General features: G+C 39.1%; 2 protein-coding genes across 5 annotated transcripts; both read left to right on the top strand.

Moving 5' to 3' along the window:
• Window positions 1–337: 337 nt before the first annotated feature.
• Window positions 338–6,255, top strand: entpd4 (ectonucleoside triphosphate diphosphohydrolase 4). 2 transcript variants are annotated; one of them, XM_029439653.1, is made up of 13 exons: window positions 338–525; window positions 917–1,029; window positions 1,120–1,317; window positions 1,408–1,613; window positions 1,731–1,881; window positions 2,005–2,108; window positions 2,345–2,407; window positions 2,537–2,667; window positions 3,265–3,431; window positions 3,522–3,846; window positions 4,139–4,224; window positions 4,337–4,498; window positions 5,082–6,255. In XM_029439653.1, the coding sequence occupies exons 2-13, from the start codon at window positions 1,022–1,024 to the stop codon at window positions 5,314–5,316; spliced, it is 1,836 nt and encodes a 611-aa protein (XP_029295513.1). In that variant the 5' UTR covers window positions 338–525; window positions 917–1,021; the 3' UTR covers window positions 5,317–6,255. The 2 variants fall into 2 exon arrangements, with proteins under 2 accessions (XP_029295513.1, XP_029295512.1); XM_029439652.1 differs by having other exon boundaries at window positions 2,537–2,691.
• A 4,041-nt stretch (window positions 6,256–10,296) lies between these two features.
• On the top strand, window positions 10,297–18,482 carry slc25a37 (solute carrier family 25 member 37). Of its 3 annotated transcripts, none has more exons than XR_003832829.1 (5): window positions 10,297–10,598; window positions 14,603–14,831; window positions 15,136–15,192; window positions 15,508–16,101; window positions 16,380–18,482. XR_003832829.1 is itself a non-coding variant. In XM_029440379.1 (5 exons), exons 3-5 carry the CDS (start codon window positions 14,609–14,611, stop codon window positions 16,035–16,037), a joined length of 810 nt encoding a protein of 269 aa, XP_029296239.1. In that variant the 5' UTR covers window positions 10,475–10,598; window positions 14,231–14,509; window positions 14,603–14,608; the 3' UTR covers window positions 16,038–18,482. The 3 variants fall into 3 exon arrangements, 2 of the variants coding, with proteins under 2 accessions (XP_029296238.1, XP_029296239.1); XM_029440379.1 differs by adding an exon at window positions 14,231–14,509 and having other exon boundaries at window positions 10,475–10,598; window positions 15,508–18,482; XM_029440378.1 differs by having other exon boundaries at window positions 15,508–18,482.
• The last annotated feature ends 7,438 nt before the right edge of the window (window positions 18,483–25,920 follow it).

Here is a 25,920-nt window from a genome sequence, read left to right as displayed (position 1 = left end):
TAATGGTGAATTAAAAAAGGCAACATGTGTCCTATGTGTGAAAAACACTGTTGTATGTATTATGCCTTTTTAGTACAATATCAGTATACCACCACAAAATAAATTATAAGAATTACATCTTCAAAACTTAAAGAACGAAGCCTGTCAAATGTATTTAATGTAGTCTACAGTTACTTGAGAGAAACTAGATACTTAGTTGTTGCAAAACAATAATAAAGAAAATAAATCAATGTCAACATTCCCGTAAGTAGGTGGCGCTAATGCACCTTAATCCTAGTTGCTACCCGCTATTTAATGGAAACGAAGAAGAAGAAGAAATGTTGGGCGGTTCGGGTTTACCTTTTGCTGCTTGTTATCCGGGCAACGCGGAGACAAAATCAAGCGCACCGTGGTCGGGAGTCGGGACAACCACGTCACTCACCGGAGACCTGCCACATACTCGCTAAACATTAGCCAGCGGTTAGCATCTGGCTGCCCAGAAATGTCCATTTTTCCAGAAAAGGGGGAAGTTTCGCTTTTGTGTTAGTAAGTATGACATCGTGTAAATGACACGCACCTAGAACTTTAATGTGTTGACTGACGATTTGTAACAATATGTCAAATTCAGCTGTTTTAGCTCGCGCCTACAGCCAAACACGTACGTTAGTCTGTCCACAGACGTATGAAAACAATGCTGGAAACGCTAACGTTAGCTAACGTTACTACCTTTATTTACAACAATAGTGTTTCTCTGACGTCCTTTCAATTCTGCTCATTTTTGTTTACAGTTTTAAATACGTTAAAATCGACCATTACAGACAGCAGCGATAGATACCAACGAAACTACACCATAGCGTCTTCGTCCAAGGCCTTTGTCATACAAGACTTCAGAAGTTGCCTTGCAAATGTTAACATGTCAGACATTTTACCCTAAAAGGTCACGATGGCACGTGAGGAAACCGGGATGGAGCCTCACATCTTCAGCAGACTGATTCTTGATTTACAATTTGATTGCACCAACAAGTAGAAGACAATCTGCATCATGGGAAGGTTGGTTTTCTGTCATTTGTGGGTAGATTGATCTCTGAGATGTTTTAGGCATACTTTGCTCATGCTCTCCTTTCCTATATCTGTTGGCAGGATCAGCTTTTCGTGCCTTTTCCCAGCCCCATGGCATTTCAGCCTGTCGTCCCAGGTTCTTCCTCGGCTCCTGACACCTTCCCTCCGACAGCTGCTCTTCATCGGCCTGGTGCTCTGCCTCATAGGACTGCTCTACCTGCTGCTTGTCACTGGAAAGGGGCATGCCAGCTGGATCAGAGAGGAAAATCACTTCCATAGGTAACAGCTGCTCTCCAAGTGCTTTGTAGTAATGATCAGAGGCGATCATTATCATTATTGTCTTGACTTAAATTCTTTGTTATCTAAAAGGCACTTGGCAAGGGTGACAGATGTGGACGCAACAGATACAAGCAACCCCGACCTTAACTATGGCCTGGTGGTGGACTGTGGCAGCAGTGGCTCCAGGGTATTTGTGTACTGTTGGCCCCGGCATAATGGTAATCCCCATGAACTGCTGGATATTCGGCAAATGAGAGATCAACACCGCAAGCCAGTGGTCATGAAGATCAAACCGGGTAAGTACCTGGAGTATTTAAAGGAGAGAATATAAGCATTGTTCAACAATTAGTTTGTTTGTAGACTCTCAAATGATGAAATAAAAATAATATGGGCTTTATGTTTTTTCATTGTAGGTATCTCTGAATTGGCTAAATCACCTGGGAAAGCTAGTGATTATATCTACCCACTGCTGAGCTTTGCAGCCCAACACATTCCCAAAAATAAGCACCAAGAAACACCCTTGTACATCCTGTGCACAGCCGGAATGAGAATCCTTCCTGAAAGGTACAGTCAGGCTTAATGAGCATCATCTTATACTGTAAACTTGCACTACTTCCACAATTCATACCGTATGTTTTAAACTGCACTGAAAAGGTAAAAGCATTTTGTGATTTTGTTAAATCTCAGTCAACAACAAGCACTTCTTGAGGATCTGCGAACAGACATCCCGGTCAACTTCAACTTCCTCTTCTCTGATTCCCATGTGGAAGTGATTTCTGGAAAACAGGAAGGTAAATAGGAGGAATAATGAGAATGGATAGAAATAAATCGCTATGCTGAACTCAAATGTGTTACAGTTGCAGCTTTATTTAGATTCATGTACTTTTTGGTTTATATTGTAACATTTAATACAATCTACTTAATTAATTAACGTGGGAAACACATTTGTATTTCTTAAACAAAGGGGTTTAAGACGCTGGTAAAAGTTAATTTATTAACTTAACAGTTTGTCATCTTTTGCTTTTAGGTGTCTATGCATGGATAGGAATAAACTTTGTCCTCGGAAGGTTTAACCATGTGCACAAGGACGGTAAGGACCCAAGCATGTAATGTTTTCAACAGTGTGCCATTCTACAAAGTTCATTTCTGTTTTGTCTACCACACAAACAAGTCGTAGTAACGTCCTGTCTTATCACCTCTCTCCTGTCAATCGTTGAAGATGGGGAAGCTGTAGTGGAGGTTAATGTCCCTGGCAGTGATCAGAAGGAGGCGCAGGTGAGGAAAAGGACTGCCGGTGTCTTGGACATGGGCGGGGTCTCCACACAGATCGCATACGAAGTGCCCAAAACTGTAAGCTTTGCTTCTCCACAGCAGGTTATTATCCACAACCAATTCTGTTTTTGTTCTGTCTTCGGTTTTTGTCACTCACCCTTTGTTCTTCTCCCTCCTTTCAACCTCTGTCATTCCCTGGTTAAACCCTGTATGCACCATTTTTGTCCCGTGGAGATGATCTGCTCTCCATTCATCACTATTGAAGGCATACTGTAAGCCTGCTGCATGACTCCAAAGCAGGATATTTGGACTGAGAACATAAGTCATATACGTAGAGACCGTCAAATGTAATGGAAGTTGTTAAAATCCTGATTTCTTGTTTGTGTTGTAGTGATGTATTGGCAGGTTTGGCATACATTGGTTTTTCTTTACACCACATGACGGACAATTGGATTTTTACTGTCATCTTGTTGGATAGTTTCAACTTCTGTTCTTTGATGCATTAAACTAGGCATAACAATATGAAATGTGACTAAATGTGGCCTAAAACATAAGTAACCTCCTTTAATAATGAATGAATGTGTTGCATGTCAGTACTGCTGTCATCTATGAATGTTAAACACATGCATTGGTATATTATGACGGTTCCCAGACTGACTTTTCTTTGTTTTTTAGGAGGAAGTTGCCAAGAACTTACTGGCAGAGTTCAATTTAGGGTGTGACGCACATCGCACCGACCATGTTTACCGTGTTTATGTATCCACCTTCCTGGGTTTTGGAGGAAATGCAGCGCGCCAAAGATATGAGGAGAGTGTCATCAGAAATACTGCCACTCGAAACAAGTGAGATCCACAGCCACATCACTTTTTCTTTTTTTAAATGTCGGTACACAGTGCTGCGTGTATTTACACTGGTGTTACTCATTTCTCCAGGCTGTTAGATCAGCATACGGGTGAGACGGCAGAGTCTCCTCTACTCGACCCATGTCTACCCGAAGATCTGCAGGATGAGATTGGCCCGTCTACAGAGAAGCTCTATCTGCGAGGCACAGGAGACTTTGAGCAGTGTAGACAGATCCTCCAGCCGTTCCTCAACCGCACTAATGAGACCCTAACCTCCCTCAGTGGCATCTACCAGCCAGCCATCGACTACAGCAACAGTCAGTTCTACGGCTTCTCCGAGTTCTACTACTGCACGGAGGATGTGCTGCGCATGGGCGGGGATTATAACGCTTCCAAATATGCCAAGGCTGCCAAGGTGAATGTTTCATAGAAAGAGGATCATTTAATGTCATTCTGTAACACAGGGTTGCACAACAAAGTTGCAGTTGTCGTCAATTTATGCAACACAAAAAAAACTAAAACGGTAGTGCATTCCTGGAGTGCATTTTTAAAAATAATTTGCATCTACTCTCACAAAGCATGCCAGTTATACCCTCAATAAGTAACTTAATATTATCTAATCATTTGGGAGCAATGGAGGTTAATGTATTATTTATTGACGTCTTACCGGTAGAAACGTTCCTGATGTTGTCGTTTAACATTTACAGAGTTACTGTTCCACCCAGTGGAAGTCTCTGAGGGAACGCTTTGACTCTGGCTTGTACGCCTCACATGCTGATCTTCACAGACTGAAGTAAGTCACACACGATTATGAAACCTCTTCTAAAGCTGCACTAAGCAGTTGGTCACATTCCTGCTACTTCAGACAGCAACGTTTATCAATGGTTTTATGTTTCTTCCTGCAGGTACCAGTGTTTTAAATCTGCATGGATGTATGAAGTCTTGCACTCAGGCTTCTCTTTCCCAGCCAATTATAAAAGCCTAAAGACTGCTCTATTGGTCTATGATAAGGAGGTCCAATGGACTCTTGGAGCTATCCTCTACAGAACCCGGTTTCTGCCTTTGAGGTAAGAAAGATTTTCTCTCACGTGTGGCCCGTTCTTAGTCCCCTTACTAATCAAGCTTTATATAATAATCTGTTCTCCCATGTAAGTGGAGGAATGATTGGTTTACCTTCAGAGCTATCTTTAATAACCACACACTTATTTTGAACATGAGTGGATCAACAAACAATAAAACAATGATCAGTACTCAGGCATGGCACTGAGGCTTACAGACACAGCATGAAGTAAAGCTGGTTTCAAACTGAACTCTGTCAAAGCCTCTATTTAATGACATAAAGACAAGAAATGAAACTGAATGACAACCTCTCCTAATCTTGGTGGTTGATGAATGGACCAGTTGATCCTGATGCAGCTTTCTTTAAGATTGCAGTTTGGCAGGTTGAACCCACATTACTGTACATGTTGCTAAATCAAGAAAACTGCTCGGCATAAATTTTAAAGCATGTTTCCCAGAATCTTTCTCTCAGGGCAAACTTCCTTTGGTCTTATCACATGATGAACAAGGCCCTGAACTGACATTTTTGTATACACAGTATGGCATTGTTCATAGCCGGTCTGATATGTGTGTATTATATTTTTCTTCCAGGGACATCCAGCAGGAGAGTCTGAAAGGACTGCACTCTCACTGGCGGCACAGCTTCTCCTTTGTTAACAACCACTACTTATTCCTTGCTTGTTTCTTCATTGTGGTGTTGTCTATCATGCTGTACTTGCTGCGACTCCGTCGCATCCATCGACGCACAGCGCAGCACTGCACCCCTTCCTCTGTACCGTGGATGGAGGAGGGCCTCGGCTCACCCACAATCCCTATCAATCTCTAAACCTTCTAGAGCGTAAAGTGTTGACCGCATGTCTGACTTTCCAAAGCTCATTTTCTCTCTGAGGTCATTTGCTTGTTCCGTGAGCTTTCGAAGTCGGCTCCCCAGAAAACCCTATTAGTTGCAACGGAGATGGTCGTGAGAGTTGGACACGTGAGGAAGATCTTATGCGAGTCTTCCGGTTTACCTGAGCCATGAAAATATTTGTGTTTTTAAGTTATTTTTGTTTAATAATGAAGTTCTTTCCTGTTCTTGTCTCCAGGTGTCTTCGATTAAATCATAAAAGACAAACACAGTGGTACTTTGCTCACTCGCAAATATCCCATACCCAAATGAATATGTAGTCTATACTTTGGATTACACAAAGTCGGACATACTGGACACTTGCCTTTCTTTATGCCTTTTATGTATATGATCACATGTTTTTGTTTTTGTAGTTGTTAAATGGTACAAACACTCGCCCTTTCTACAGGAACCACAAATGCAATACGATTTATAATTAGTGGAAGGAGCACTTTGTAATGCAGTTGATATTCACTTCACAGCTGGGACGGTCTGTTTTTTTTTTTTTTTTGTCTTTCCCAAATTGTTTTGTCTCAACAAGACAAGTAGCCTTTAATAGCTATACTAGTGCAATACATGTCTTGTCACTGTTGGGAAACTCTCCAAAACAAATCTTCTTCTTCTGCAGAGAGAATCTATCTCTCGTAAAGCCCTGCTGAAATTCTTGTGTTGGGTCATCTGACTTTTAAAGTCGGAAACCGTTGCATATATTTACGTTGGGCTTCATTTTCAGAAGCTGTCATATCACTGCTGTGAGGGGATTGTAAATGTGAGCTCATGCCCCATTATTTATATGAAAATTCTCTTTAGTGAAATGTTTGCACAGATGAATACAAAATTAGTGTCACATTTCAATTCAGTAATAAAGGTTTTACGGTATACCTGTCTGGTTGTTTATTTTACGAGAAGGAGTTCAAGCCTAAACAAAACGGTGTCTGTATGTCCTTACAGTGAATCTGAAATCAATGTTGGTTCTAAGACTACACTGTAAGTGTGTGTGTGTGTGTGTGTGTAGCTGTGCAGAGATATCCTGAGAAGTGTTGTTAGACCTGACCCTAGGAGAGGCTGATTGTAATGGAAAGGGAAACCAAGTAGGCTAGTTAGTGAAACTGGATTAAAACGACTGAATGTCTTTATCAATGCTGCTCACAGTATTTTGTCTTTCCATAACTACTAATGTATTCATCACAAATATATAATAAACAGCGATCAGCGTCTCATTCCAGTTTCCAGTCATCCAGCACTTGTGCAGTGTGTGTGTGAGAGAAGTGTTAATACTTGATGCACTCTGCCTGTGGGATGCAGTGCACCTTCACGTGTGGCCTCCACTAGGTGGTATTAGTCGCCTTAATTCATTGCAACTTCCTCAGAAAGATACACTTACAGATTGGCGCTCGGAGTTGGATGCTAAGATCTTTTTATTGTTAACCCGTTAGTGCCCAAAGAGTATTAAGTATGATTAGGAAAAATGCTGCAATATTTGTTCTGATTGAGTTAAAATGTGGTAGGGACATACTTTGGGCAAATATTTATCAGCACAACTTTGACATTGTTTAGGGATCATATGAAAACTCACACTTTTAACAAGTCAAAGTAAGGAGATTTGAAAAAATAAAGAAAAATGTCAACATTATGTTTATTAAATTCCGTATGAAATATTGTTTTACATGTGTGTATATATTTGATATTCAATTTCCTATAAGTTCATAGGTACTAAATACTTAATTGTGCTCATGTAGTTTCTGAGATATTTATTATTGTCTTCCCAGAATAAGAATAAGAGTGTACCGCACACTCTTATTTTGAACATGAGTAGATCAACAAACGATAAAACAATGATCAGTACTCAGGCATGGCACTGAGGCTTACAGACACTGCAGTAATGAAGTAAAGCTGAGAAAGATCTCAAACATCCTAACTGAAACTGAAAACTCTGTCAAAGCCTCTATTTAATGACATTAAAGACGAGAAATGAAACTGAAAGACAACATTTAATAATCTTGGTGATTGATGAATGGACCAGTTGATCCTGATGCAGCTTTCTTTGTTTAAGATTATAGTTTAGCAGGTTGAACCGACATTACTGTACATGTTGCTAAAAGGGAAACTTCCTTTGGTCTTAACACATGATGAACGAGGCCCTGAACTGACATTTGTGTATACACAGTATCTCATAGCCGGTCTGATATGTGTCTTTTTGTCTTCCTCTTCCCGGGACATCCAGCAGGAGAGTCTGAAAGAACTGGCGGCACAGCTTCTCCTTTGTTAACAACCACTACTTATTCCTTGCTTGTTTCTTTATTATGGTGTTGTCTATGTCCATGAGAAAAGAAATCTCACAAGGGGAAAAAAAAAGCCTCTTTAATAATAACCAAATGCCTCTTTAATTATAATTTCAGGTGACACATCTTTTTAAATGTTTTACTTCAGAGAAGAAGAAAAAGACCATTGGCCCATAAGAAGCATTTAAAAATCCGCCCAATAAGGTCAATGTGATTATCAAAGAATACGTCGCTGCTGCGAGACAGCATAGTGGCAGAAAGAAATACACCTAGCTGCACTTAAATTTTAATTAGGAGCCGGTCCCCACACCCAACAGGTGATCTGGAAAACCCTCCATACAACTCAGGGGAAATGTGACATTCAGCTAAAATTTAATTGGGAAAAGGGAAATGAGAAGCATGAGGGACAGCCACAACTATAGCTCTCCACCATTACAAAGTAAAGGTAGTCAGTATTACAACTTCCCTACATTTAAATGCTACTACTAGCTGTAACAACAGATGCCAGGCTCCTGTAATGCTGAGTCATTGATATGTAACACTGCTTCACCGACACACCCACAGCGACGCTGCTGTGGGCTTTGTGTTAAGAGCTTATGTTTCACTGGTGAGAGACACAGGATTGTTAATAGATCCACTCAAAAGACAGGAAAAGAATCAAAGATCTCCCTCTGTGGTGTAAAACGGAGAGTGGATTGACACTGAATTTTGACTATGTTCAGGTAAATTGGCGTGCACTTGGATATCAATGTGAAATTTAAACTTCTGTCGTGTAACAGGAGACCAAATGACACCGCCAAAAAACAAACATAGTATAAATTATTAAGAATAAGAGATGGGATGAGAACATTGTGTCGACATTCATTTAGCCTCGTTAAGATGATTAGTATCTAACAGGCTCCTTGAACTAATTTTTATTGAATGAATAATTATCTTGAACCTGTTTGGTGGCATCAGCTAATGTACAAGTTTGAAAATTAGATTACATATGTCATTCAGGAACTGAAACTAAAGCATGGATGTGGTGCACTCCTTTGATAAGAGGCTATTCACTCTATGCTTTTTCATATGTCAAATATATATACATATACATATATATGTTCACATAACCTGAAGTAGGGATGATGTGTTCAGATCAGTATGTTCAAATTTAGGAGGGTTACAGGGGAACGGGTGGTGTGACGAGGTTGTTGTATAAACTCACTTCATTATTTTTAACGTCTTTGTAATGTAGATGTATTTGCCCTGACTATAATCTTTCCCCAAGACAAAAGCCAGATGTTAGTGGGGTTTTCTGTCCGGTGGAAAAGGGATTTTAGACAGTTAGATATTTAATTGTTCCAGTACTATCACATTAAAGGTGATACATTTTTTCATTGATTTGAAACTTGATATGATTTTCTATATTGCACAAAAAAAACCGTAAAGATTATGATCAGAAAACCACAACCGAAAACTATTATACCTACAAAGTAAAAGTGTCTAGACAAAGAAATAACCAATAAAACAATCATTTAAAAGAAAGAATTCAGTCATGTCTATTCATGTTTGGGGCATATACTATACAACCCCTGGTAGTGGAAACTAACTAACTAGCTTTTGCCTTTTCTCCCAGGCAGCGCCCAGGTGTTTTTTTATTTTTATTCACAACTCACTTTTCACATTGACAGGTGCTCTTTTATTTATTTATTAAATAAACTAAACGCTTATGCTATTGATCTCATTCATGTGCACGTTTCAGTTTGTACGGTCTACTTTGCGCATTCACATTCTCTCCTTCGCTCCGTTTTGCGAAGGGCGGGGCTTCGCAGCTGACACACACGTGCGCACACACCTACAGAGGGGAGAACTTAATAGAAACCGCGCTATGCACGCGCACGCAATCTCCCCGCGCCATGCACGCGCACGCAATTCCCCTTTCGCACGGTGAGCACCCCTCCAAAGCAGTAAACCTAGGGGAAACACTGTCCCCTATACATTTATAGTTAAATAGGAATAGGAAATAGGAAATATTGTACTTTTTTCTCCCCCCACATGTATTTCGGAGCTGTAGCAATTCTTTGAGATTTTATTTACAATATGATTAGTTAATAAAATAGGATGCAATGTTCCTGATAATCAGATAATAAATGTTTACATGTAAATTAATCAGTAATAATAATCCTATATAGCCTATGATTAATTTCACTCTGGAATGGGCCTTTCTGCATAATGAGTAATTAGCCAATAAGTAATGTTTGCTGTCAACACTTTCTGTACTCTCGCTTCTGTTAAACTTTAAATCACTTTACGTGTAACAAAGCATGTTAATACTGTAGTAGGTTATGACCACTTGTACCTAAATAGCTTGTGGGCTACAATCATTCAGTGTAATAAGAGTTATAGCAATAACAAGCAAATGCTGCCCGATAAGGAGACCAACCCTACTTATCTATTCAAGCAGGAACAACACTTTTGTCAAACCCATTCAAAACCAGAGACAAGCAGAGATGCAGAGCAGCGCAGTGAAGTGTCAGAGGAATCTACCACATACACTTTTAATTGGTCGCCTCAAATCTAGATCCCGCCCGATTGTTGCGTTTGCGGGAGCTGATTGGTCCATATTCATCTAAGCCACGCCTGCAGCTGTGGACGTCACACTGCTGGAACTCCACTAAGTAGAGATGATGTTGTGGTTATCCATGCCGCCGACAGCTCTCTGAGTGTTATCTTGTGCAGAAGACAGACAGGGAGAGCCCTCCACGCATGGAGTTGAGCTCGGACCCTGTGGTGGCAACGCTGGAGATGTCGCAAATCAAAAGCAAAGAGGATGAGCCTTTTGATAGTGACGGTGACTACGAGAGCTTGCCACCTCATGTCTCAGTGGCGACCCACATGACAGCAGGAGCCGTGGCTGGCATACTGGAGCACACGGTGATGTACCCCGTGGACTCTGTCAAGGTAACGTACACAGAGGCAGTTTAGCAGAAATGCACACTTGTTTTGCCTCTACGGCTCTAACTAGCCACAAAGCACTGCTAACTGTACAGACAGCCTGCTATCGCTTGCTAACCAACGTTAGCTATCAAATATTCAAGCTGCCCATCCTTAGTTAGCCTCAGTGTTAGCTAATTTACGCACGACAGCTTGCATGCTTCAAACTAGTTGAGCAGGCTAGCATACATTTAATCTGAATAAAATGAGCTAAACCGAGCTATTTTACTATTTGCTGCTTCTTTCTCGGTGTCATTGTTAACTTTGCTAACATAGCAGGCTTACTGGACGTCCAGTGTCACCTTAATTTACACAAGTCATATTTTTGACACCATGTTCTCGTCATTTTAATAATTTACTGACATGTTTCCATGCTATCCCAGATTTGTTTTTCTCAGTCATAGGTTGTTCTTTCATACAGTGTAACTAAATGAATTACCTAGGCTTACCCTATCACTATTACGTAGTAGGGTAAGTGAAGGTCAAGTACCTGGCTTGGCCATAAAATATTTGAAACTGCCTTGACATTTAAAACTACACATATTAACTTAACATTACGTCCAATATTAAAGGTTAAACAACAACTTTTTACAATGTTGCTAAAGTCTGTAGTGCTTTTGCAAAGTATTCTTTAGTGGTCACTCGTATATGCATTGACACATAAACGAAAGTTAACTTTATGGGATGAAAATATCAAATAAACACTATATAATATCTTTACTAATATGATCAAGACATTTGTTGCATGTATTAGATTAGATTTTATTGTCATTGCTCCCAGTAAGTACCAGTGCAACAAAATGTAGTTTAATATCCAACCACAAACTACAAATAATAGCAAAATGCATAAACAGTAGCTGTATATGAATGAATGAAGGATAAACCTGTGTTGTGCATACATTTAAAAAGCCAATTTAGAAAATGTACAGTGAGTGATTGTGCTTTTTTCTTCTTGTTGGAGAGCAATACACAATAGAGTTAATTGTTTCAGTAATTTTTTAATCATAAATGACGTATTTACTAGTTACAGCCTCTCAAATGTGAGGATTTCCCACATTTCTCAGTTTTGTATTCAATGCAAACTGAATATCTTTGGGTTTGTAAAGTTGGGACATTTGAAGGCGTCACCTTAGGATCTTTTAAATTGAGCTGAGCCGATTTTGACCTCTCAGAGTAAACCATTAATCAAGAAAATGATTGGCAGAATAATCAATAGGGAAAATCGTTGTGTGTTGCAGTCCAGTATGAACACATTTTCATTAAGATTTAGATTTCTTCAGATAAACTTCCCCTAACTTCAGCGCTTTGTGTGACTGGTGTTTAGCAAATCACTAAAGTGTTCATCATTGAGTGCCATCTTGAGGTGAAAGCCTGTTGTTGAAGTTCATGTAACTGAATCACATTATTGGCTAGTTTTGAGCTTGTTAAATATTGGCTTGTGTCTGCAAATTAAGTCTCAAGCTGTTGGTTTGAATGTGAACTTTGCTCCTGCAATCCTCCTCTTCTGCTCAGCTCTTGTTTCCTAACAATGTGCTGTTGTTTTGGTCATTTGTCATGCTGCACTAAGAATAATCTTGAGGTGGCACAGACAACTCTATTAGCCAAGACATTATATCTTTGTTCCAAATGAACATATGTGCCTTTTTATTAAAACAAACCACTTGTGGCCATTTCCTCTTAAAGTTTCTAAGTTTACACAATCACCTTCCAGCTGGAGGTGCTCAATCAGTTTGAGCAGTGGGGGTCTGCAGTTGACAAAGAACCTGTTTTGAAACTTTAGAGGAAATTAAGATGGTTCCTATTTGACATTATTTTGACCGTTACAATATAACGTATAGAAAAACATCTGAGAGAGACTCCAACACATGTATTCCCAGTCTGTGTTTGATGACGTAATGAACTGATGTAATGTATCCATATTATATTGTTATCTTGTGATATGAGAGTAAGACTAGATATCTGTTTTTTTAGATTTTGGATATTTAGATATCGTAATATGTCATGTTGTCTTTTCCTTGATTTAAAGGCTACATTACAGTAAAGTGATTTAATGTTCTGAACTTAGACTGTTGTAGCTGCTCTATTATTTGCCTTACTCATTATATCCACATTACTGATGACACTAATGGTCAACCCTACAATATTGTCTCAATATCGATATTGAGGTATGTGGTAAAACATATCGTGATATTTGATTTTTCTCCACTTCGCCCAGCCCCAACTTGAGATGACTTTAGCAGAATGTGTGTTTTTAATAAGACATGGTTAATTAGTGGACACTGGTAACAATCTCCCTGAACCTGTCAACCTGTATGTTTCAACCTCCGAGTAAGATGCAGACACAGTTGGGAATCAGGGAGTAGCCTGTGCGACTGCGAGGAGGGGGATCTTATCGGTGTCGTGCACATTTGGAATCCGCCTCGCTCCGTAAAGGGTGTGTGTGCATGCAGTCGCTCTTCTGCAAGTGTTGATTAGTAAACCGCCACAAAGCCATTTAACTGCTGAAGATGTTTCATGTAGTAGACGGGGGGTGTTTCCTTTTGTATGCTTGAATGCTTTTGTTACCACAGTTGTGTATATATATATATATATATATATATATATATATATATATATATATATATATATATATATATATATATATATATATATATATATATATATATATATATATATATGTATGTGTGTGTGTATATATATATATATATATATTATATATATATATATATATATATATATATATATATATATATATATATATATATATATATATATATATATATATATATATATATATATATATATATATATATATATATATATATATATATATATATATCAATCTCCCTCTTTATGCACACAACGCTTATTGTTTAACCCATTTCACATTGTTGTAACCATCGAAACATGTTTGAAACAGATTCTGTTGAGAGCCTAATGATATAATGTACATGCTTCTACCGTTCCTTAAAGTTTCATGTTACACCACAGCTTCCTTTCACATCCAAATATGAACACTTTGTTCCTGTTATTTTTGAGGCGTTCAGCTTTTTAATGCTACATTTTCTTGTTTAGTGTCCCCCCCCATCAGTCATCATGATCATAAATAGTTTTACAAAAATAATATTTTTTTCATTGGACACACACATGTTGCCACGCTTGACATGTTTTGACATGCTTCACAACAATTTTCCCACTTTGTCACTCATTGTTAATGTAGCCAATCTGATTTAAGTTTGAGAATTATATACGAGCCAAATGGTCATCTTATAGTCAACTTGTCACCGTTCTGTGGTGTTCAGTGTCAATGCATGAAGCAACATGCCAGTGATGTAAAAAGGCAAAGTGTCCAAAAGTCACATCCAGCTTTCACAGACCAACAAGTAGTGTTGGCTTTAAAAAACAAACCCCAAAGCATAACCACAATCTTGGCCTGAAGAATCCCATAAATGTTTCCTCCGTCTTCAACTGAACAATGTGATTTGTAGTGCAGTCACGCAAACTTAAAATATAAACTGTGCTACCAAGTTCTGTGTGCCCAAAGTTTCCAAATCTGTATCAAACGGAAATGTAACTGATATTTTATTGTCACGCCAAAGGAAGGAAACGCATGGGGACATGCTGAGGAAGATAGACTTGGCATCTCCTGAGCCAGCCAGAGATCTATTGGTATAATAAAAACATGCTTTGTGGTGTTCAGATAACTTGGCATGGTTAAATAAAACAAATGGTTACCACAGCCCCGCACACCAGCCTCAAGAGAGACACACATCACTCGGTCGGGACCTCACGGCTGCCAAGTGCACTTACTGTCAGAACAATGTGACAGCATTACAAGAAAACAATACGTCAAGAAATCATCCTTTGGCCTTCCACAGGTGCACACTTCAAAGCCACTCAGAGTCTCATTCATGCAAATAATAAACAATGGTTTACGTATGGATGTCTTTCTTTCTTTTCTTTTTTTTCAGACAAGGATGCAGAGCCTGCAGCCGGACCCAAATGCAGAGTACAAGAGTGTGTATCAGGCTCTGAAAAGGATAATCCAGACAGAGGGGCTCTTCAGACCGCTGAGGGGCCTCAACATCACCATGATGGGAGCGGGACCAGCACATGCCATCTACTTTGCCTGCTATGAAAGGGTCAAACGCTCTCTCAGTGAAGTCATTCAGAGTGGAGGCAACAGCCATTTGGCCAATGGTACATGTTCCCACGTCTCAGCACAAATCAGAGGAGGAGTGGCGTTAGGATAAGTCATTTTAATGCCATATCCTGTTTACAATGGAAAGGACAAATCCCTAATTTCAAATATGAAAAATCTACACATGGGATATGTTTGCACCAACAAGAGGTTTTATTTGTAGTATTTAAACAGCATGAAAAGATAATTCACACTACTACTAAAATAAGGCTCATATCTGTAACACATTTGATGTTAACATTCTTGTATACACAGTCGCGGTCATTCCTTTAGACCTGACGAGATGTTTTTATGTTTTAACAGGTTTGGCAGGTAGTGTGGCCACTGTTCTCCACGATGCGATCATGAACCCAGCTGAAGGTGAGGAAAAAAAGGATCTTCCTTTCCCTTTTGTTAAAGGATAAAGTTGATGATATTCTATGCTTTCTCTACTGTCAACAAATCCCACGAAAAGAACAAGACCAACAAAGTATCCAAAGCCTCATAGACTTTATTCCTCTGTGCCATTTAAAAACAAAACGATCAATGAGCCACAGCGTTGCACTGGGTCATATGTCGTCTGTCTTTTAAAAGCCTGTTCTTGCCATATTATTCGAGATATATTTGTCTTAAGTATAACATGATATAGAATGCATATGTGATAACTCATGTTAACAGTTACTTGTGTCTTTCCAGTGGTAAAGCAGAGGATGCAAATGTACAACTCTCCATATCGAGGACTTTGGGACTGTCTTCAAACAATAACGCGTACTGAAGGCGTGGGAGCCTTCTACCGCAGCTACAGCACACAGCTGACCATGAACATCCCTTTCCAGGCCGTTCACTTCATCATCTACGAGCTGATGCAGGAACAGTTTAACCCCCACAGACATTACAACCCTGGCAGTCACATAGTGTCGGGAGCAGCAGCAGGAGCCCTTTCCGCAGCAATAACCACTCCTCTCGACGTTTGTAAAACTCTGCTCAACACACAAGAGAATGTAGCGCTCAACTCCGTAAACGTCAGCGGTCACTTATCGGGAATGGCTAATGCCTTCAGGACAGTGTACCGGCTCGGTGGTCTGGCGGCCTTCTTCAAAGGGGCCCAAGCTCGGATTATATACCAGATGCCCTCCACTGCCATTGCCTGGTCAGTGTACGAGTTCTTCAAGTACTTCCTGACGAAGCAGCAGCTGGAACAGGAGGCAAGAGCTGGACCGATGTAATGGAAAGTGTTCCAAACAACACCTAGACTGGAGCTGATGGAAGAAGACTGCAACCTGACGCTGAGTGAGATCACAGTGTGCTGTTTGAGGAAATAACATCAGTTATTGTCACACTGGGATGTTGTCACAGTAAAGGAGTGGCACAGAATGGCTCTCCTTATTGTCACTTACGTGTGTGTGTGTGTGTGTGTGTGTGTGTGTGTGTGTGTGTGTGTGTGTGTGTGTGTGTGTGTGTGTGTGTGTGTGTGTGTGTGTGTGTGTGTGTGTGTGTGTGTGTGTGTGTGTGTGTGTGTGTGTGTGTGTGTGTGTGTGTGTGTGTGTGTGTGTGTGTGTGCTTTCAAGTTAAGATGATGTTGCACAACCAGGATATGCAACAGAGATGACAGATAAACGTAGAAGAGTTCAACGGTCATCTTCTTCTTCCTCCTCCACTCCACAAACACATCAACTACAACTCTCCAATCTCTCTTTTCTACACGTGGAGACCGTATAATTAAGTTGTCTTGAATGATAGTTTTTAATATTGGAACTTTTTATTTATTTTGTTAGCTTTCAGAGGCTTGTATTTTACGGATGCGGAAGAAACAAGATGCTGTTTGTTTTGTTTCATTGTGTATTTATAAGAAAACGTTACAACACATTCCTCATTTTCACTCCACGGTGAACGGAACAGTTGCGCTTTCCAAGTGCCTCGTATATTAAACGCTGCGTAACCTTTTTTTTTTTTTTTTTTGCCCTCTGGTTTTCAAAAGAAAATCCTTTTTTCTCTTGGTTCAAGTTCTAGCAAAGAAGCGTACATGTTGTTATAAGATTCAATCTTAAAGCGTCTCTGTCGTAAATCTCAAGTTGCTAAACTTAATGCTGTTTTGGTTATTTCTATTATTATCTCTGCATCAAATTATCAAATGCCAGTCTGCAGCAATTAAAAAGATGTTACAGTTTTTTGCTTTAAGTGTTAGTTTCCCCCTCTCTCTGTATCAAGATGTGTAGGCCGTAAAGGTCCAGTTATTTGCCTTGTTAAAGCAAACAATACTCCTGAATAACGCACACTAATAGTGTCATTAAAGAATCACACCTGTTGCAGAAAGAAGGCAGCTTGTTTATATGTAATCAAAAACATGAATATATATTTTTAGGGTGACTATTTCTCAGAAAGGTCATTATGCAGGTCCAAAGGTGGATCAAATGAGGCTTTTACTTCACGTGCATTTGTACTGGTGTGATGTTTCGCTTTTGAGTGGCCTGCTTTTGTTTGTGTGTCATATTGACCTTGAACTCAAAGGTCGTAGATTGTATCTCAAATATTTTCATAGTATATGTTTGACTTAATATAAAGTTCAGACTTTCTGTGATCCAAAATGTAAGGTAAGCAGGCAATGCTACTTCTTTTATTTCCACTCATCCTGTTGTAGTTTCACATTTCCCGTGTGCTCGCTGCTCTCTCCAGATATTTTCCATTCAGAAGTCAAGACATTCCTCCAGACATTGATGTAATCCAACAAGCAGCCAGATTTATTTATTTTTAATTAGGGAGTCTTTTCTTTCCTTCGGTAAAGTTCAGAGAGTTCGTCAGATTCCAGTGGTCTCACAAACCCTTTAGCAACACATTCATTGTGCTTGTGCAGTAGGATAATTGTTAATATACCAAAGACATTGCGTTCTATGCATCTTACTAGTAACCTGTAAATATAATGCTCTTTGCCTCCCTGCAGTGAATTGTCATGCCATCTCTTTGCCCCATAGTTTCCTAATCACTTGAATTCTAACTTCTTTATGGACTTATTTGCTGTACGTGTCAGAAAAGTTTTCCTAAAGTACTTGAGAAGAAGCGGCTAAAAGTTTAAATAGTATGTTATGACATGGTGACATCATTTTTATTGACTGAGCAGTCATGTTTTGAATATAGTTGCACTCTGCTTGGATACAAAGCGAGTTAGTTATTGTGGATTCATGATGTTTTATTCTAATCTAAGTGTAGTTCAGTTGGATTCACTGTTAAAACTCCACTGATTTTAAGTGCATCATGTGATTTTAAAGAAGAAGAAGAACATGAGACCAGTCAGATTAGTGTTTGATTGTAAACTAATACTTGCAGTCAGCACTGCTTGCCCCCATTAGTCCTTAGAGGTGTTGATTCATAATTCCCAAACTGTGCTGCAACACCTGTGTCCAAGTACTTTTTAACGTGTCAAAGTAGTGTTTCTCATAGATGCTTACATTTTAACAGAGACAGGAGAGCTGATATTCTACACGAGGATTTCCATAATGTAAATAGTTTTATGCTGATTACGCACAAATGTTTGAAATGGGAGTTGGGATGATTTTTGAGAGCGTGCCATCTCCAACAGGAATGCTTGGAAACATGACCTTGCAATTATGAAATGATTGTGACAATGCTGCTACAGTATGTAACACTGGAGCCGAAATAAACATGCAAGTGGGGAATGCTGTGTTTTTGTGAGTTTTGTATGAATCGGTATTTGCTCCGTATGTTCAGCATCAGTTACTGTTTTCATTCTTTCTGCATGAAAATACAACCAAGAGCTTTACAAGTTAATGGGGCTTTAGTTTGAGATCACCACCTTTCCATTGCAGATATTTAATGTCTACCTTCCACTCACTGCTCATGCAAGTACTCTTCACACCCAATACTCCTCATATTTTGCAAAAAGTAATAATTTGTTTATCTCTAACAAAAACACGTAATTTAACTTTGCTTTTCTCTTGTCACATTTATTGAGCCGGTTTGTGACATGATAAAAGGTTCACATTGAACACACATTTTAAGGTTTTATGATGATAATAATAATAAATAGTTAGAAATATATGACTCATTAACACAATTTCTCTTTAGAGGGAAATTATTTACTTTTGCAGGATTTAGTGTTGATAAGACCTTTAGCATGTTTAATTTAATCCTATTTCACTTCCAGTTCTTGTTTTAATGGATTTGTTTGCCTTATGTTTTAATTACTTTATTTATTATTATGTCTATTTGTTTCAAGAGAAGTTGTAGCTGAATTCTTTAAATGTCATTTTTCAGTGCTGCGAGCAACACAAGCCAAAAATGATTCACCTCAATTGTACTGGGGTGAACGCAAACACCACAGCGACTAATATTAAAAAAAAAAAAACCTATCTGCATGGCAAAGGACCAGTAAGTGAGAAAATATGTTTTTTGTCAACTTTGTGTGAATCAAACCTTTGCCCTGTACGGCCCGCGAGACCATTTGATCCGGCCCTCGAGGTAATTCATAAACACACGCAAAAATACTAGAAACCCCCCCCCCCCAAAAAATCTAGACAGCAATAGAATAAAACGGCGACTGACTGTTTTCCCGGTCAGGGTCCTTGAACACAACACGAGCAGAACGTGTCATCACGTGGTAACGTCATGTAAAACTTCAATATTAAACGAGACTGTCATTGACATCAGCGAACGCAGCGTGCCGAGTGTAACAAAGAGAAAGGTGGATGTGGAATGTCGCACTTTCCAGGAGAAATGGACGAACGATTATTTCTATGTGGAAGTAAAAGGCCAATGTGCCTAGTTTGTGCGGACGCGCTTGTGGTGATGAAAAAGGCTCTCGAGTGTCATTACAACACGAGACATGCCAAACTGCACGAGCTGAAAGGACGAGTGCGTTTGGATAAAGTTTGGTCCAACAAGCAGCTCTCTGCAGAGCGTAACATACAAACATGGAAAGATAGAGAGGTAGACCACCACACCAAGAACAGACTGTTCCACCACTGCTGTGCAATTATCACTGCCATTTACAATACTCCCTTTTTATAATTTGTGCAATATTCACTTTATTTTCTATCAACCACTTGGTACTTATATTATTTTTTATTCTATTTAATTGTTGTGAACTGCCTTTTTACTTCATATGTTCTTTTGCTGTGACGAGATACATTTCCCTGTTGTGAGACTAATAAAGGATTGTTTTCTGATAACAGAAAGATACATGGATAGAAACGTTGCTTTTTTGCACAGCATAAAAGAAAGTGAAATGAATGGGTTGTGTCTTTAAAATGTTTGCAGAGGTTATGAGTTCAATAATTAGTATGGCCCTCGAAGGATGTTATAAAAGATGGCCCTTGATAGGAAAAAGGTTCCTCACCCCTGGTTTAAAGTGTGTATCCTGCAGGAGTTCTGGAGCTCCAGTAGAGGGTGGTGCAGTATTATTTAAAGGTTGTCATTACACACACACACACACACACACACACACACACACACACACACACACACACACACACACACACACACACACACACACACACACACACACACACACACACACACACTGGGGACAATCCCCAAAGGCAGAGATGATGATGACATGTGATGTCAACACTGTGTTTGGATCCACATGCTGAAGTCATAATGAGTCCAGCACTGCTGGCTCTGATCATATTTGTGTGTTATAGAAAGAAACAGAGCACACTGCTTGAAGAACTATCAGCAAGTATTGAATTTGGATTTTAAAAAATTGGAGAAAATAAATAAATAAATAAATATATTTGTCTCTTATTCTATTATATCTAGACATTTTCACTGAAATTGCTCTTCATCAAGCAACTTTTTGTTATTTATTCTTCTTTTTATATGAAGCTGAATTCTGTATTTCATTTGTTTCCTACACAAAATACAGTATAACGACAAAAAAACAAAACTGATCTGATATTTTTATTGTTATGCAGAGACAGTGCAGAGCTTTATTCCAAACCAGCGTGCCTCAGGACACGTACACTTGTGCTGTGAGGTTGATGTGCCTGATGTGTTTAGTTTTCGCCCTTGTCCATGAGCAGGTTGTTTATTCGAAGCGCACAATGAACGGCCCCCTCAGCCCATGTCCTCTGTCATACTGTTCTCTAATCACTTTAATCTGAAGTAAACTGTCCCACTACTTGATATCTTTATCCCACAGATAAGTACACTGGAAAATGAGTCTTCTCTCTCTCTCTGTCTGCCTGTCTCCCCCCTCTGTTTCTTTCTTTCTCTCTCTCTCTCATACACATACACACTGTTCGCAGCCACACAATCAATGTTAACCATCGGACAAGCAGCAGTGTATCTGCTGATGGGAGAAGAAAGGCAGCTGCTCTACTGGTACCGTAACATGAGGGATCCAGTTACACTATCCAAGGAAGTTTATGAGTGTTCCCATGTGAAAAGATCAGGGCTGTTTTAAACCTCCTTATCAACTCCAACAAATTTGTCAGACAGTCACGGCATATTGGATCGCTGACAAAGGCTTTCTTTGTGGTCGGGGTTTGGTTTTCGTCCTCATCTGTTATGAAGATCTGCTTGTTTTTCAAGGCATCATTGGCCACCTTGAAGAGCACTAAGACGGCTCCACGACCACACTGCAGCTCACAGTCAGATCCCTAAATATATAGACAAGGAAGATAAACTCTGGAGAACAGAGACTAAACCCTGTTTCTTTGCATGTACTTGCTTTACTCCAATATCCCAGAAAATCCTTGTGTAACCATGTACATGCACAATCTATGATCCAAGTATAGAGGAAATAAGGCGGTAATGTTATACACACCTCCTCACTGCTTTTCATCATTTACTTGCCAAATCCAGTTGATCCAGGTGGTTCAGAGACAGATTTAGAGACACTCCCTGAGCCAGAGAGGATGTTGTTTTTAAGTCTTCTGTGTCTGTGACTCAATGTACCGTGTCTCTTTTGAGCCTGTGGAAGTGCAGGTATATTCAATGGCAAGTGCAACAATAATACTTCACCTAACCTTCAGTTTCAGCCCTTCGACAAGCTCCTTTATCTGATGAGCGTGTTCGTGTACGGCCTGAGACACTGAGAGACGCGGAGAGACGCTGAGAGATACTGTCAGATTTTCAATGCCGTCAAAACAGATGTTATCTTCCCTCTTCATGTCTAATTACCTGTTTACTGCAAGGGCCTAGAATGAATGGTTCTGTTGATAAGAATTCACTTTAGTTTAAGGAAATCGGTTAAGATTTGAGATTTCCATTTGATTGTTTTTTTTCAGCTTTTGCATTCTAAGAAATGCAACTTCAACTTTCTGCTCGTTGGAAATTCATGGTTTGGCTCATATCAATCTCTAGATACGACAATTGAGGTGGTGAAAACTCTCCACGGAAAGATTTAAAAGGGTTAGAGGAATGATTAACACTTAGAAATAGAAGAATGTGGAGACAAACAGTGAGCAATAAGTAAAATAAGGTCATGATAATCTTCTGACACTCAGCCGTGAGACAAATCCCTGTGAGGGAAACTACTTCACAAAGTCAAAGTCTCAAAGCTCTCAAGGCTCCCGCTATCAATTCCATCAGTCCTCTGCTCACACTTTGGTTGTGTTACTACAAACTTACCCTCCTTAAATATGTAAAGCTTTAAATCCTGCATGCCATCTTATCAGCACTGCACTGAGTCCGCCTGCCAACCTGCATGAAGCTACACTCACTCTAGACAACTCATATACGGAGGACAGCTTTTCTTTTTGATTTCAGGAAATGTTATAATTCTCTTAATGCAATATTTTACACACTCATGTTTGCTCTCCATACATACTGAAGATACTCTGGTAATGTACTCTGGACCGTTTGTATATTTTGTGTTTTATTGTATGTATGGGATCGACGCATGACTTTGCTGCCTTCTTGGCCACATCATCATTGTAAAAGAGATTTGATCTCAATTGGTTTTATGTAGTTATGCAATGCTTCAAAAGTAAATATTTATATATATGTAATCAGTATATATATATATATATATATATATATATATATATATATATATATATATATATATAGAGAGAGAGAGAGAGAGAGAGTCTCATATTCCATGAAGCCCATCTGGGTTTTGTTCCACATGTGACACTTTACAATGATGTCAATATATTTGATTTCTAAACATTATATAAGGAAATGGGATACATCTCTGCTTGGGTCAGCCACTGCAGCTCTGAGGCGGTGGTTTTCATTCACACCAACGACTGCACCAGGTGTAGTCATGGACTCGTTCCTAGTCTGGCTGAAGGTGTCCAAACTATTTGAGTTTTTCCAACAGTTGCACATCACTGTCCTTCCTCCTTGCTTGAAAACAGAAGTTGAGGTCAGAATGTCTTTAAATAGAGATGTAAGGGGTATGGATGGCTTAGCTGTGAGATTTCAAGGCATTGTGTGATGCATGACTTACTGTGGAGTCTCCTGCCAGATCTAATTCATAAATTCACTTTTTTACTTTGCGTGTGTTATTTTACCTTTAAAAAACAGACCATGTTAATAACTAAGACCCCAGGGGGTCCGCGGAGGTACTGCAGGGGGTCGTGAAATTGTTTGTAGATAAAGGAAATTATATAAACAAAAAAAAAATATATATATATTTTCTTTTTATATATATTTTTCTTTTTATGCTTTGCGCATTCATATTCCTTCCACCGCTGTGTTTCGCGAAGGGCGGGACTTTGCTCCCGACACACACACAGTCAGAGACAGAGCGGAGGGAAGAGAGGGGTGAACTAAAAGAAATTTGCGCCATTTATTCAGAGAAATAGGTTTACATGGTGAAGAAAGACTCATGCAAGCAGACACACACACTAACAGCCTGGACACATTCAAAGTGAAGGTTCAGTCTGGAGAGGAAGGAGGCAGAGACCTCATCTGTGGAGGGCAACATACTCACAGAAGGCCATGTGATAACAAAAGGACGGAACATTCTATACTGAAGGTGTGGATAATATCGGTACAACCAAAGATAACAAAGTGCATCTACCTGTATAGCTACCTGTGTGATACCTGTGGCAGGGCAGCTCAAGGACATGTCCTATCTCATTCAAGCACACACCTGCAGGTGGTTGATAGATGCCCTTTAAGCTAACGGCTAAATTGCCATGGGACCAGACTATCCAGATGGTCCATAGCCACAAGTACAGAGCCCATGACTGCAGTAAACAGTGGACAGTTGCAAGGTGAAGGGCGTTTAAAATGAAATGCGATAACACTTTTTATTGCATGGTAGAGCTTTTTGGAAGAGACATGAATCATGAATAAATCTGTATTTTTTGTTTGTTTAAAGCACTTTAAAAAGGTTTTACATTTATACATTAGGCCCACAGTAACAAACTGCCTCAGAACTACAACTAATCCTTAAAGCTGACATCTTTACCTAAAGTCATTCACAAGGATTGATTGTGGGAACTTCACCTCAGACTCATTCAATAAAGATTTTGTATTATTTATGTTTTAAACCTGTATATATGTATGTATAAATGTAGTTTAGTTTCATATCAATTTCATGTACATTGTTTGGGATTCGATCACATTAGCTTATTGTTCTACTGGTTTTTGGCTCGTCTCACATTTGCAAAAGAACTTCTTAATGACCCCCGAGACATTTGGACTAATATTCTGTGGACTGATGATGAGTCAAAGGTGGGACTTTTTGAAAGACACAGGTCCCGTTACATCTGGCGTAAAGCTAACACAGCAGTCCACATTAAGAACATCAGTCCAACACAGTGGTGGTAGTGTGATGGTTTTGGAGTGGCCTAGTCAAAGTCCTGATTTGAATCCGATTGAGATGCGGTGGCGTGACCTTAAACAGGCAGTTCATGCTTGAAAACCCTCCAATGTGGCTGTATTAAAACAGTTCTGCAAAGAAGAGTGGGCCAAAACTCCTCCACAGCGATGTAAAAGACTCATCGCTAGTTATCACAAACGTTTGATTGCAGTTGTTGTTTATTAGGTTTAAGGGGGCAATTTTTCACGTGGGTGATATAGGTTTTGAATACCTTCAATAAGTGAAATGATCATTTAATAGCTGCATTCTGTGTTTACTCATGTTGTCTTTGTCTTATATTAAAATGAGTTGGATCATCTGAAACATTTAAATGTGACTAATAAGCACAAATAGAAGAAATAGGGAAGTCTCACACCACTACATACTACAATGTCAGATAACTTTCTAGTTTCCTATTCCCATCACCTTCTCTCACCCTCTGTGCGTCCCACAGATGTAATCATGGTAACAAACAGGTTTTGTTATAATAATCACATTCATGCGCTTCACCACTTCCTGCTCCAGTAACTTTGAGACAAAAGTCTTTTATGAAGTTTCACTTTAGACTTCAACCAGACTTAAAATGTACATTTAATGTCAAGATGTATGATCATCTGGAAGTTGTGATGTTGTTCTCTAAGTGTTGTTATTACAGTATGATACTGTTCATGCATCTTTATACTCTTTGTTTCTTTTTGAATAATATGTTTTTATCCTTTTGTTCTTTGACTAAAACCCTTATTATCTATCATTTCTCTATGAACTAATATGTTTAGGATTTTTATTTGATCGGCACACTGAGTCATTTTAAATGTCTCAGATAAGTTTCATACGGTAGCATTCCTCATGATGTCCCCATAAGAAAGTTGAAGAGAAAGTTTATCTGCATGTAATCAGGTCAGATGCTCTTTAAAGGATTCAGATCTCATTCTTTGGCTCTCATTTACAATATCAACCTCAGATCTGTCTGGTCTTATCTTCTTATGTGGTTTTACTTTATTATCAGAGCTTAACTCCACACACATAGTTTAAATGTCTCCAGTATTAAACACTGAAATGATCAGTCTTATAGTGTTGCTCTTACCATTTATACAAACTGAGCTACAGTATATATCAAAATGCTCAAGGTTAGCTGAAAGTATGACTGGATATGTGACGAATTCAACTTGTACGTGTCTATAACTAAGGTACTGCATTTGTGTATTTTACACATAGCTTGTATACTCTTTATACTTTAAATATAAAATGTATCAAAATTAATTTAATAATGAATTAATCAACAGTACCAACTGACATCAACCAACGTTTCATTGTGCAAACACACAGTATGT

The sequence above is a fragment of the Cottoperca gobio genome, chromosome 9, assembly GCF_900634415.1.
Source record: "Cottoperca gobio chromosome 9, fCotGob3.1, whole genome shotgun sequence".
NCBI classification, from domain to species: domain Eukaryota; kingdom Metazoa; phylum Chordata; class Actinopteri; order Perciformes; family Bovichtidae; genus Cottoperca; species Cottoperca gobio.
The sequence above is the reverse complement of the archived record's forward strand: the minus strand, read 5'-3'. Positions and strand labels throughout refer to the sequence as shown.